The sequence below is a fragment of the Anabrus simplex genome, chromosome 2 (genome assembly GCF_040414725.1).
Source record: "Anabrus simplex isolate iqAnaSimp1 chromosome 2, ASM4041472v1, whole genome shotgun sequence".
Lineage (NCBI taxonomy): Eukaryota > Metazoa > Arthropoda > Insecta > Orthoptera > Tettigoniidae > Anabrus > Anabrus simplex.
The window spans coordinates 991,749,694-991,763,624 of NC_090266.1; the positions used below are offsets into that span (position 1 = coordinate 991,749,694).

Here is a 13,931-nt window from a genome sequence, read left to right on the forward strand (position 1 = left end):
CTGTCCCATCGTCGCCATAAGACCTATCCGTGTCAGTGCGACGTAGAGCAACTAGCAACAACAACAACTTTATACATACACATATTTTACTCTTAGCTTGAAGTAACACAGGTTACCATAAATTACTCTATACACATAGAACAGCTAAACCTCCTCGCTTCATGTCGAGAACTCAATTAATGCAGTTTGTCACATCTTCCCAACTCCTTTCTAACCAGATGTTCACCGACACGGTTGACCGCGAGACAAAAAGCTTATCTCCGCCAGACTGTTATCCTCCCATGCCGTTTAAAAAACATAACATTGTCTGCAGTAATTCATAAAAGCTATCTATGAATCTGCTGTCTCCCTATGAGAAGTTCAGAAATCCTATAATTATTAAACTTTTGTTTCTTTTCCCCGACCGTGATATATGTAACTACAATGTTCAATAGCCAGTTTTGTCTTCGTTCACCATTTACTACTTCGTAAAGTATTCATCCCTCAAACCGACTGGCTTTAGAGATTCTACAAGTCTATTTCGCCCACTTTAAGTCATCTTCTTTAATGTTGCCTGACATAGGTTCACACTCTCAGAACATATAATTACGACTGACGCTCCTGTCTTAGGAGGGGGTATTTAAGCATTTTCTAGGGACGCTATGCTTGGCGTGATGTACTGTGGTGTAATCATTCCGATTGCAGACCACTGTACCGATTTCTTCGAGACTCACTCTAGAGATTCCACCTAATTTTCCAGTCATGATGGTGTTATTTGCTGATTTTCCCTGTTACTTCAACAGGTGTATTAGTATCGTGCATTAGGTTTGCCGCGCATTTTTACTGTATGTCCTTGACATGTGTTTCCCTCACGGACAACGTAGATGCCAACGTCTCTCCAGACCTAATTAAATACATTTCCACCCTGTGGACTTAAGATTCATCAGATATTTCCCTACATTCTTAATTACTAATTTCTTTGTTAATGACAGTACCAAAATCTCTCGCAATGAGAGTTATTATCCAGAATTTCATTATTAATTACCCGATGTCTACCGAAATGTTCCGACCCCATTCGAATGTTTGATGGCTTGCCTCCCGCTGTGAGTTGCCATGCCACTGAGCGTGAGATGAGCTTGCAATAAAAAATATAGTTGCACTCCATCTTGGAGTTGCGATCTTTTTTAGCAAGGTAGAATCATGGGTTCAATACAATGTTATCCAAGATAACTGCAACTTAAATATTTAAACAAGTAGCAACCATTACTGTTAGAACACCAAGGCCAACGTATGAAACTAAGGATTACCTATGAATTTTTATATAAAACTTTAGTGCAAAATACTATGTATGAAATGTAATCTACAACAGTATATTAAAATTAACATTTAAACAGATTTGAGTTGACATATTTCTGTTATCCACACACAGTTTTGTTCAGGATCTCCTCTGAATATTTTAGTTCAAAGAAGCAAGAATGATATTTTTTGACCATGCCCCCTTGCCAACTGCTGCATACAAAGAATTTTGAAACTAATTGAACAACAATGCTAAACCTAAACATCATAACTTTCCTAACATCAGAAGATGAATGTATTGAACAATTTCCTTGCAGTATATTCCACTATGTATCTTTTTCACTTTTTTACAATTTGCCTTACATCGCACCAACACAGACAGGTCTTATGGCGACAATGGGATAGAAAAGGGCTAGGAATAGGAAGGAAGTGACTGTGCCTTTAACTAAAGTACAGTCCCAGCGCTTACCTGTTGTGAAAATGGGAAACCACGCAAAAATAATCTTTGGGGCTGATGACAGTGGGGTTCGTACCCACCATCTTCCGAATACAAGATGACAGTTGCCTGACCCAAACCATGCAGCCGGTCATTTTACGTATCTAAATACTGTAGTTGAAAGAGATTGCTATTATTACTGGCAGTTAAAGAATGTTAGCTGGACTGCACCAACTCTTAGCAGTTTCACATGACATTATTTTGGCAAATATCAAGGAAAGTAGCCTTTAGGATTAATAATTTTAACAATATTAATCTATTCTACAATCTCCATACCTCTAAATTAAGATAAACTGGCAAACAAAGTCAATACCTCTTCCACAGAAGAGTATTACTTTCTATTGCACAAACAATGGTCGCCAGCGCTACGAGTCGAGCTATGAAACTAACCGATTACAGTGCAAGGATCCATTTGTCAAGGCTGGTCAAGGAGCTAGCCAGAGTGATGCATCAAGTCAGCCATTATAAAATAATACAATATAACAATGCTGCAGAATGCAAACCTCCAACGTCAAATTTTTATAATTTCTGGATGAAGAGATGTTTATATTCACTATACTTTGCTGAATATGTTTCACAATCATCCTTTATCAATTTATCTCCAAATACTTCCTCATACAAGATCACATTTCTAACTCCTATGTCACAGCACACAATTTAAAATTGTTTTTTTCTGTGTCCTGTAAAGTTCACAATTCTGATATAGAAGGTCTGCATTCTGCTCCAATGATATGCCTTATTAACTAATTAGTGCTTGGTTCAAAACTTACCAACTTTTTAATAGCTGCCATACGTTTATTAGAGTCTTCAATTTTGTCAGCTTCAATGAAGTTAGAATACAGTTCTGATGTTAGAAGGGCATCTGGAAGTCTTCGAAAAAACAACTTCAAGAGACTTGATATGACATTCACATCTTGCCACCTGTTATCCTGTAAAATAATAATAATAATAATAATAATAATAATAATAATAATAATAATAATAATAATAATAATAATAATAATAATAATAATAATAAAACTCTGAATAAAACTAAATCTTCAACTACCTAGCAATAACTCTCTTTCAATTGTTAATAAGTAACTATAGTATTTAGCATAAATAAAATAACTACAGTATTAGGGTATTAAGCCTTCTCTTCAAATAAGGATCAATGCTATAGTTCACACATGCTTGTCCAACATAAGCTCCCATTGTGGATCAATCAGTGTTAGTGTGTAAGCCTCCAGATCCCAACATCATGGGTTCAAACTCCGCAGAGGTAGTCACTCTTACTTCTAGTTAAATAGTTGTATTTCACAATTTATGTTACATGCACTTCACTTCATCTACACAGTTATTTTCTGGTTCCAAAAATTGTTGTTGTTCTTGCTGTTTGAGTCATCAGTCCATAGACTGGTTTGATGCACCTGTCCATGCAACCCTATCCTGTGCTAACCTTTTCATTTTGACGTAACTATTGCATCCTACACCTGCTCTATCTGCTTGTCATATTCATCCCTTAGTCTACCCCTACCATTCTTAATGCCTACACTTCCTTCAAAAACCAACTGAACAAGTCCTGGGTGTCTTAAGATGTGTCCTATCATTCTGTCTCTTCTAGTCAAATTTAGCCAAATTGATCTCACCAATTTGATTCAGTATCTCTTCATTCGTGATTCAATCTATCCATCTCACCTTCAACATTCTTCTTTAACACCACATTTCAAAAGCTTCTATTCTCTTTCTTTCTGAGATAGTTATCATCCATGTTTCACTTCCATACAATGCCACGCTCCACACAAAAGTCTTCAGAAACATCTTTCTAATTCCTATATCAATGTTTGAAGTGAGCAAATTTCTTTTCTTGAGAATGCTCTACCTTGCCTGTGCTAGTCTGCGTTTTATGTCCTCCTTACTTCTGCCATCGTTAGTTATTTTACTACCCAAGTAACAATGTTCACCTACTTCCCTTAAGAATTCATTTCCTAATCTAATATTTTCTGCATCACCTGCCTTCGTTCAACTGCACTCCATTAATTTTGTTTTGGATTTATTTATTTATTTATTTACATCTTGTACTCCTTACCCAAGAATTTGTCCATACCATTCAGCAGCTTCGAGATCTTTTGCAGTCTCAAATAAAATAATATCATCGGCAAATCTCAAGGTTTTGATTTCCTCTCCTTGGATTGCGATTCCCTTTCCAAATTCCTCTTTGATTTCCTTTGCTGCCAGTTGTATGTAAACACTGAAGAGGAACGGGGACAAACTGCAGCCTTACCTCACTCCTTTCTGGATTGCTGCCTCTTTTCCAAAGCCCTCGACTGAAGACTTGATTTTTATACAGATTGTAGATAATTCTTCGTTCTCAGTATCTGATCCCAATCACCTCCAGAATCTTAAATAGCTTGGTCCAATCAACATTATCAAATGCCTTTTCTAGATCTATGAACGCCATGTATGTGGGCTTGTCCTCCTCAATTCGATCCTCTAAGATCAGACGTGAAGTCAGGATTGCTTCAAGTGTTCCTACATTTCTTCTGAAGCCAAATTGATCTTCTCCCAACTCAGCTTCAACTTGTTTTTTCGTTCTTCTGTAAACAATACGTGTTAAAATTTTGCAGGCATGTGATACTAAACTAATGGTGCAGTAGTTTTCACACTTGTCAGCACCGGCTTTCTTGGGAATACGTATAACATTCTGCCAAAAATTAGATGGCACTTCTCCTGTCTCATACATCTTACACACTACATGGAATAACCTTGCCATGCTGATTTCTCCTAAGGCAGTAATTCAGAGGGAATGTCATCAATTCCAGGTGCCTTGTTCCTATTTAGGTCTCTCACAGCTCTGTCAACTCTTATCTGAAAATTGGGTCTCCCATTTCATCAGCATCAACAGCCTCTTCTTGTTCCAGAACCCTTTCATCTACTTCTTTACCTTCATACAACTGTTGGATAATACCTGCCATCTTTCTGCTTTGTCTTCTTTCCCTAGAAGTGGCTTTCCATCTGAGCTCTTAATATTCGTACAGCCAGATTTCCTTTCTCCAAAGGTTTCCTTGATTTACCTGTAGGCAGCATCTACCTTTCCTAGGACCATACAACCTTCGACATCCTTGCACTTCTCTTTCAGCCATTCTTCCTTACCTACCTTGCACTCTCTATCCACTTCATTCTTTAATTGCCTGTATTCTTTTCTGCCGTCTTTATTTCTAGCATTCTTGTATTTTCGTCATTCATCAATCAGGTCTAGTATCTCCTGAGTTATCCACTGATTCTTAGTTGATCTTTTCTTCCTTCCTAACATTTCTTCAGCAGCCCTACCGACTTCATTTTGCATGGCTATCCACACTTCCTCTATCGTGTTTCTTTCAGCCTTTTCATTTCGTCCTTGCGCAACATGTTCCTTGAAACAATCCCTCACACTCTTTTCCTTAAACTTGTCTACATCCCATCTCCTTGCATTCCTTCCTTTCTTCAATTTCTCCAACTTCAGGTGACATTTCATGACGAACAAGTTGTGGTCAGAGTCCACGTCTGCTCCTGGGAAAGTTGTGCAATCCAACACCTCGTTTCTGAATCTCTGCCTAATCATAATGAAGTCTATTTGATACCTTCCAGTGTCTCCAGGTCTTTTCCACATATACAGCCATCGTTTGTGGTGTTTGAATGAAGTATTGGCAAGGACTAAATTATGATCAGTGCAGAATTCAACCAGTCCCCTCTTTCGTTCCTTTGTCCCAATCTGAATTCTCCTACTGTATTACCTTGCATTTATTTTCATGCATCTGCATACAACACATTCTTCTCCATCAGGAAATGAAAAGAAGTATTTTGCCCACACAACTCTTTTATAAGTTTCACAGCATTTGGATTAATAGTAGCAGTTTTACTTAAGGGATATGGTACAGCTCCACGAGTTCAAGTCTGTTATAACCACTGTAAATATGGTATCTATTAATATGAGTGTTTGCAATTTATTGGAGACAGAGAGGGAAGGAAATACCCATGGTCTCTAAATCAAGTATGTGGTATCCCTGTATTTTCCCGGAACAGAAATGTGAAACAACTTCCACTTCTCAACTGAGTTATCAAAGGCTGAGTGCAATCTGTTCCAGTCCTGAATGCATAGCATAGTTATGATTTGAACCCAGGCTAACTGGGTAGGAAGCTACTCGACAAACCAATTAGAATGGCTAAGGAGTGCAAGTAGGAACTGTGGGTGTGGCTAGGCATTAAGCAGTGTGTGGGAAGAGTTGGAGAGTTTGAGGGAGATAATTATGATTCTCTCACAGGACATGAAGGACAGTAGGCCTCTCTCAAACAATGTACAGGATACAGTAGGTGTTAAAGAGGGATGGGAAAGAAAGGGGGGGAAGTGTACAAGACAGATGGTCTAATGTTTGAAGGGGAAGAACATTGCAGGCTAAGGGCTCTATTCACGATCTGAATTCAGGACAGGTGTCTGAGAAATCAGTATGAGTCACTGCAGGTAGAACAACAGAGGGAAGATGAGGAACAGAGAACTGTTGCTGAGGAAAGTGCAGTAGTAAGAGGAAAGGAAAAGGTAGTAAAGGGAAATGTAAAGTAGGGGATAGGAAAAGACAAGTGGAACAGGGTCATGGGAGGGAGAGAAGGGAAGAGGAAGTAGTTTCTGCAGCCATAAGCAAAAACAGGGCTGAACAGGAGGGGAGGGGATCAAATGAGGTATGTAGGGCTGAGGCTCTAGTCATGGGGGATTCCACTGTTAAACGTGTGAGGAAATTGTATGAAGGAAAGGGAAACAGGGTAGAATGACATCCTGGAATTAGAGTAAGGCAGATGTTGAGGAAAGTAGAAGAGGAGGAGGAGGGAAAGGAGTATGTGGTAGTGCTTCACGCAGGTACCAACAACGTACGGCAAGCATACCAACATAGTTGGGAATCTGTGGGATCTAGTAAATGCAGCACAGTGCCAGGCTCTCTTGTAGATTCTCAGACATTAATTGGCAAGTTATTTCGCCTGAAAATGTAGGGTCTTTTCTTTCTAATAACTTAAAATGTATTTAATGTATCCGCCTGTTCTTTTCTTTGTTTTGAAGCAGACTGTTTGTTCGACCAAAAGTATGTGCCTTTGAACATTAAAAAAACTGAAAATCTTTTTAAAAACCCACAATTTTCAAAATCTTTTTTAGTTGTCTTCTCATGTTTAATTATTTTAAATGGCCAAAATTAACAGATTCGATCTAATCATATCGTCGGATTTCTTAACGTTCTACTTAGAAGGCAAGATGAAATTGTATCTGCGTCACGACTAACTAGATAGTTCAAGCTAACTTTTCTTTGACCGTATCAGTTGTTCCGAATGCCATGGATATAAACAAATGAATACTCTTTGACCCTCTGCGCACATCGAATGTAATCAAATAATGGCATCCACAAGTACTGAATGCGACGAAGAAATTACCAGTTGGGCCTGACACAGACAAAATCTCGTCTGCCTTCTAAGTAGAACATTAAGTTAAGAAATCCGACGATACGGTTAGATCGTATCTGGCAATTTTGGCCATTTCTACGATCAGATCATATTTGGCATTCTAAAGGTTAAGGAAGTGGAAAATGTTATCAGTGGAATAGTACGTACGAGGGATACCGACTGGAAGGTGATTGGGTATTTCAATGAGACTATGAAGTGGGTATGTGAGAAATGGAGTAAGATTTCTAGATCCTAATGGGTGGGTAGGAGATAGGGATCTGTGCTCAGATGGCCTTCCCTTAAACCGCAGTGATACGTGTAACTTAAGAAATTTGTTTAAAAGGGTTATAGGGAGGTACATTCAGGGAAATGAGGTGGTCTAGGAAGCGGTTATAAGGGTACAGGAATCTGGAAGTCAAGAAGAGATGACATAAAATTTTTAGTGTTGAACTGTAGAAGTATTGTATACATACCAGATATTGTAATAGGAGTTGTATCATGCCTGAGAAATGATATCATTGATGCAGAAATTTTCTCTCAGACCTGGAGTGTTTATCATAGAGATAGGATAGGAGTGGTAGGAGGGGGAGTCTTCATTCTGGAAAAAGAACAACTTGTAAGCTACGAAAAAGTTAAAAATGACAAACGTGAAATTCTAGATGTAAGACTCATCTCTAAGTCTTTGGAGTGTACAGACCGACAAAAGGTAGCGCCGACACTCATTCAGAATTATTTGATAAGATAATCAATTATGTTGAAAACAATATAGAAAAGAACGTGATATTAGCAGGCGATCTCAATTTACGAAATGTCAATTGGGAAGGTAGTGAAAATGACAGGAAGCATGACCAACAAATGGCAAATAAGATTATATGGGAAGAGCAGCTGATTCAGAAAGTGATGGAACCAACTAGAGGGAAGAATATTCTGGACGTGGTGCTGGTAAAACCAGATAAGCTCTATAGAGTGTAACCGTACAACAGGGTTACAGACTCCATTCTGTATTTATTATTATTATTATTATTATTATTATTAACCTGATTCATTAGATTTTATATATTCTGTTTCTCATCATTTAGACTGTAAAAATTAGGTATCACGTATATTATTGTATTTAATCATAGGTTAAGTGAATATGTTTGTAATTATTCTGTATTGTAGTAAGTGAGATTTGTTGGTTTCATATTGTCATGCTGTGGCTTGTAACTTTGGCTAGATGAGCTGGCATAGTATTTTGCAATCGAGGCTATGTTTAACTGTGCAAGGAGATTTCCCGGTGACGCATTCGGCATAGTCATTCTCGGACCGCTTGGGTACGTTTAGACGACACATGACTGATGACATCAGTGCGTGGACACGTGATTGCGACCAAGTGTCAGTATTCGCCAGCTACTGTATGTGGAAGTGGAAGGGATGAACAGTGAGTGGGGAGATGAGTCGTCATCGCGAGGTGATATAAGTTGAGGCAACGGTAGTGAGAGATTCATATGATATCAATCAGTTGATAGTACTCAGTTCATAAGCAGTTCACATCGTGCAGATCATATGTAACAGTCAGATGTATCAAATGGAAGAAGTGGTCTTAGTGTGATGGTCAGAGCTAAGAGTTGTGTTTGAAGAAGTAATAATCGAGGAGGTCTACAAGTGGTGGTTGTATCCGAGCAGAGACGGGTACTATGCTGATAAAGAAACATCATCTTCTTGTGAGGATGGACTTCACAAGGTGCTTCAAGAATATTTTACAATTTCTTATAATATATTGAGTGGACGTAATTACATTGGAGCTCCCTACACGCGTACATGGTATGTAGGCCAACTCCTTGTGACATAAGAAGATTACAGCAGACGGCTCCCGACTTCAGCTCACAGGTTTTCCCAAGAATTTCAAGTTCAACAGCGGTGTATGCAGACAACAGGTAATTAAAGCATCAGACATGTTATGCATTCATAACATGAAGAAGAGTGTAATCAGCGGCGATATCACATCTCACTTCAAGTTCATGCCAATAGTTTTTTTTGTTTAGATTAAATTTTCCTTTTCTTAGTACCGCAAATCTCACGATATATTTCTTTAGTTAAATTAAAAGACGTCAATGATTGTTCATTGTGACGTAAATTATAGTCATAAACTCAGTTTTATTTTAATTATAATAAGTGATTCCAGTTCCATGTACAATCCTCAATTGTGGAAATGCAACAGTAATTTAATATTGTCCTGATCCATATCCCTGTATATTGCCAGATATGTGAGTTTATCACCTCACGCCTTGAGATAATTGATATAAGAGGTATGCTCTACCGAATTTTGTTGTTTTTCTTAAAAAAGCAACTGGCGCTCAAACAAATGTTATTTATATTATGTGGAAGATATGTAAGTATAAGAGTAGTGGTTGGAGTAGCCACAAGAGAAACCGAAGTAATAGATGGTATTAGTGATTAAAAAACTGTTTTTGTTGCAGTTAAAAATAAACAGGATAGAAAGGAAGGTCTTACAAGTAACTATGATCGGTGGAAAATGGTACCCAAAAATATAAACAGACTGTGGGATAGGTTTAAAGCAATTGTTGAGGAATGTGAAAATAGGTTTGTACCTTTAAAGGTGGTAAGGAATGGGGAAGACCCACCTTATTACAACAGAAGTAAAGAGACTAAGGAGGTGCAGGTTGGAAAGAAACAGTTAGAAATGACTGTGGAAGTAAGGAGAAACTGAAGGAACCTACTAGGAAATTGAATCTAGCAAAGAAGTCAGCTAAGGATAACATGGTGGCATACATAACTGGCAGTTATACAAATTTTAGTGAAAAATGGAAGGGTATGTATAGGTATTTTAAGGCAGAAACAAGTTTTAAGAAGGACATTCTCAGAATCATTAATAAACAAGGGGAGAGCCCCTATGTATAAAGGAAAGGATGGAAAGATGAAACGTACAGGCCAGTCAGTTTGACATGCATTGCATATAACCTTTGGGAACGCATTCTTTCTGACTACATTAGACACGTTTGCAAAATTAATAACTGGTTTAATAGAAGGCAGTTCGGGTTTAGGAAAGATTATTCCACTGAAGCTCAACTTGTAGGATTACAGCAAGATATAGCAGATATCTATGATTTAGGAGGTCAAATGGATTGTATCGTGATTGACCTATCTCAGGCATTTGACAGGGCAGATACTAGTGAAAATGAGTGCAACTGGACTAGACAAAAGGGTTACTGAATGAGTGACTATATTTCTAGAAAACAGAACTCAGAAAATTGGAATAGGAAAAACTTATATATGACCCTGTAATAATTAAGAGGAAAATTCCTTAAGGCAGTATTATTGGACTTTTATGTTTTCTTATATAAATGATATGAGTAAAGAAGTGGAATCAGAAATGAGGCTTTTTTCAGATGATGTTATTCTGTATGGAGTAATAAGTTCATAAGTTAGAAGATTGTGAGCAACTGCAAAATGACCCTGATAAAGTTGTGAGACGGACAGTAGGCAATGGTATGATGATAAATGGGGTTAAAAGTCAGGTTGTGGGTTTCAGAAATAGGAAAAGTCCCCTCGGTTTTAATTACTGTGTTGATGGTTTGAAAGTTCCTTACGGGGATCATTGCAAGTACCTAGGTGTTAATATACAGGAAGATCTTCATTGGGGTAATCACATACTGTAAATAGGATTGTAAATAAAGGGTACAGATTTCTGCACATGGTTTTGAGGGTATTTAGGAGTTTTAGTAAGGATGTAAAGAAGAGGATAAGTCTTTTCACTCCAAAGACATTAAATTCCCTATTACCTTTAGAAAAGAGCCTTACACCTAGAACTTCATGTTTCTCATCTTTAACTTTTTCGTAGCTTACAAATTCTTCTTTCACCAGAATGAATACTTCCCCTCCCACCATTCCTATCCTATCTCTAAGATACACTCCAGTTCCATGAGAAAATTTCTGCATTCATTATATCATTCCTCAGCCATGATTCAACTCCAATTAAAATATCTGGTAAATATATATCTATTAAATTACTTAATTCTATTCCTTTCTTTACAATACTTCTACAGTTCAACACTAACATTTTAATGTCATCCCTACTTGATTTCCAGTTCCCTGTTCCCTTTTCACCACTCCTTAGACAACCCCGTTTCCCCGAATGTACCTCCCTATCACCCTCCCAAACAAATTTCCTAACTTATACGTACCACTGCGGTGTAAGTGAAGGCCATCTCAGCACAGATCACTATCTCCTACCCACCCATTACGATTTAGAAATTTCACTCTCAGTTTCCCACATACCCACTCCATAGTCTCATTTAAACCCCGAATCACCCTCCAGTCAGTATCCCTCCTACACAGTATTCCACTGATAACAATCTGTGCTTCCTTAAACTTCACCCGTGCCGCATTTACCAGATCCACACATCCCCAACTATGTTGGTACTTTTATCAGCTTGCCTTACGTTGTTAGTACCAACGTGAAAACGCTACCGCCTTCTCCTTCCCCTTCTCCCTCTCTTCTACTTTCCTCAACATCTGCCTCAACCTAATTCCTGGATAACACTCTACCCTGGTTCCCTTTCCTCCACACACTTTCCCCATGTGTCTAACGATGGAATCCCCCATGACCAGAGCCTCAACTCTACCCAACTCATTTGATCCCTTCCCCTCCTGGTCAGCCCTATCTTTCCGGATAGCTGCAGAAGCTACTTCCTTCTCTCTTTTCTCCTTCCCATGACCCTGTTCCACCTGTCTTTTCCTATTCTCTACTCAACATTTCCCTTTCCTACCTTTTCCCTTCCTCCTACTTCCACACATTTCAGCAACAGTTCCCTGTTCCTAATCTTCCCTCTGTTCTACCTGGAGTGATTCTTACTGATTTCGCACAGACACCTGTCCTTAATTCTGATCCTCAACAGAGCCTTTAGCCTTCAATCTCCTTCCCCTTAGAACATTAGACCACCTGTCTTCTACAACCCCCCCTTCCTTTCCTTCCTCTCCCTCTTGTACACCTACTGTAACCGGTACATTGTTTGAGGGAGGCCTATCTTCCTTCCTGTCTTCTGCGAGAATCCTAATTATCTCCCTCAAACTCTCCAACTCCTCCCTCATACCCCTCAATGCCTTGCCACACCCCACACTTCCTACACTTGCACACCTTAGCCATTCTTTACGGAAAAATGAAAATAAAAGTAAAAATAAAATAATTTATGTGCAAATAAATGAACGGCGGTTTATATTGTGTGGGAGAGTACTCAAAGATCACACGACAATAAGGTAATTAATATACGACTACACTACAATACTACTTAGTCGAACTCTACTTTTATCCTACAACACCGTAACAGGATAAAAACTGCTGTTAATTACTGAATACCGAAAGTTTCCATGGATACCTCTACTGTAACAGTACTACACAAATATTTTACAATAATAAATAAGCACGCCAAATTCTAATAAGATATCGTCCCTGCCCTGGCAAACTAGCGAAACTGACAAACTAAGGAATCTGTAGTTCTGAAGTTCTGGTCTAGATTTTGTTATTTATATACTGTCTACCCTCTGACAAAGTCTCACATCTGCAGCTTATTCTGTATACCTAACACATAAAACCAATAATTAAATATAAAAATTGATTTGACATGAGTAATCACAACTTCTTTCAGCTCTCCTAACCTTTTGACAATTTTCAGATTCGTTAGTTTGCCAGAGCAGGGACGATATTACTCATATACTACTGTCCGGTACACTACAATAAGTTTAAACTGCGTTCAGACGTATCCTAATTACAATACCAGTACTGTATATCACTACTAAGCACAAACAGAAATGAACATTGCAAGTTCGAAATTTGCAAGAACTACTGTATTGAAAGATTACCAACAAAGTTAAATGCCTAGACAGGTTATTATGAGTACTATACTCTAATAGATACACATGAAAGATACACACGAATATAGCAGGCAAGATACGGTACTATCTTAATATACAGTACCTACTCTACAATTGAATGGATGAAAACCATAACGGTATAAGTGACATTTAAAAAAAAAAGTGAGTTAAGTGCAGGATGTAACTCTAGGAGGATGTATCTCTTCACCAGCAAAGAGATACAAGTGATAGCGGTAATATTCTGCGCTCTAGTGATTGATGGTATAACTACAAATAGCATGCTTTATATGAGTGTTAAGATGTTTAAATGCCTTTTTCTCTGAATGAACAAAATGCTACTTATACCGTTATGGTTTTCACCCATTCAATTCTCAGCTGAAATATGGTTATATGAATTTTTACCGCCGGTGGATTATTATTATTTTCCCTACTACGTGGGACAGAGAACAAAAGTGTCCTTAAATGCTGAAAAATAAGAGGTTGTCTACAATAATTTCTGCCAAAACTACGCCGGGGGCTTGAACTGCAATTTTACCGGGATATAGGAATTTGATTATTAACTTTTACTCAATGAATAAACGAAGGTGGAAAGTACAAAGTATGCAGAGAACTAAGACTAAAAATTATCGGAATAAAGTAATCAGCTGATTTTGTATTTATTAACACAACCACCATATGCATCCAGCAACAATCGTCAACAATTCTAACAGAATCGCCAAGTCCTAAAACTGTTAAGTAACGTAATTATCCAGTGAAATTACCAAGTATTCTCTTTAACTTCTTTTTAAATCAAAGTTTACAGACGTATCGTGTTATTTAATTTAATAAATTGTTACCTTCGTGATAGTCT

The 13,931-nt window shown here is 38.0% G+C and overlaps 1 protein-coding gene across 1 annotated transcript in view; it reads right to left on the bottom strand.

Moving 5' to 3' along the window:
- RhoGAP19D (Rho GTPase activating protein at 19D) overlaps window positions 1-13,931 on the bottom strand; it is a 528,281-nt gene that overhangs the window by 240,060 nt on the left and 274,290 nt on the right. Inside the window, exon 19 of the mRNA XM_068226072.1 lies at window positions 2,542-2,700. Coding sequence (XP_068082173.1) covers window positions 2,542-2,700 — 159 coding nt within the window. The remainder of the gene's footprint in view (window positions 1-2,541; window positions 2,701-13,931) is intronic.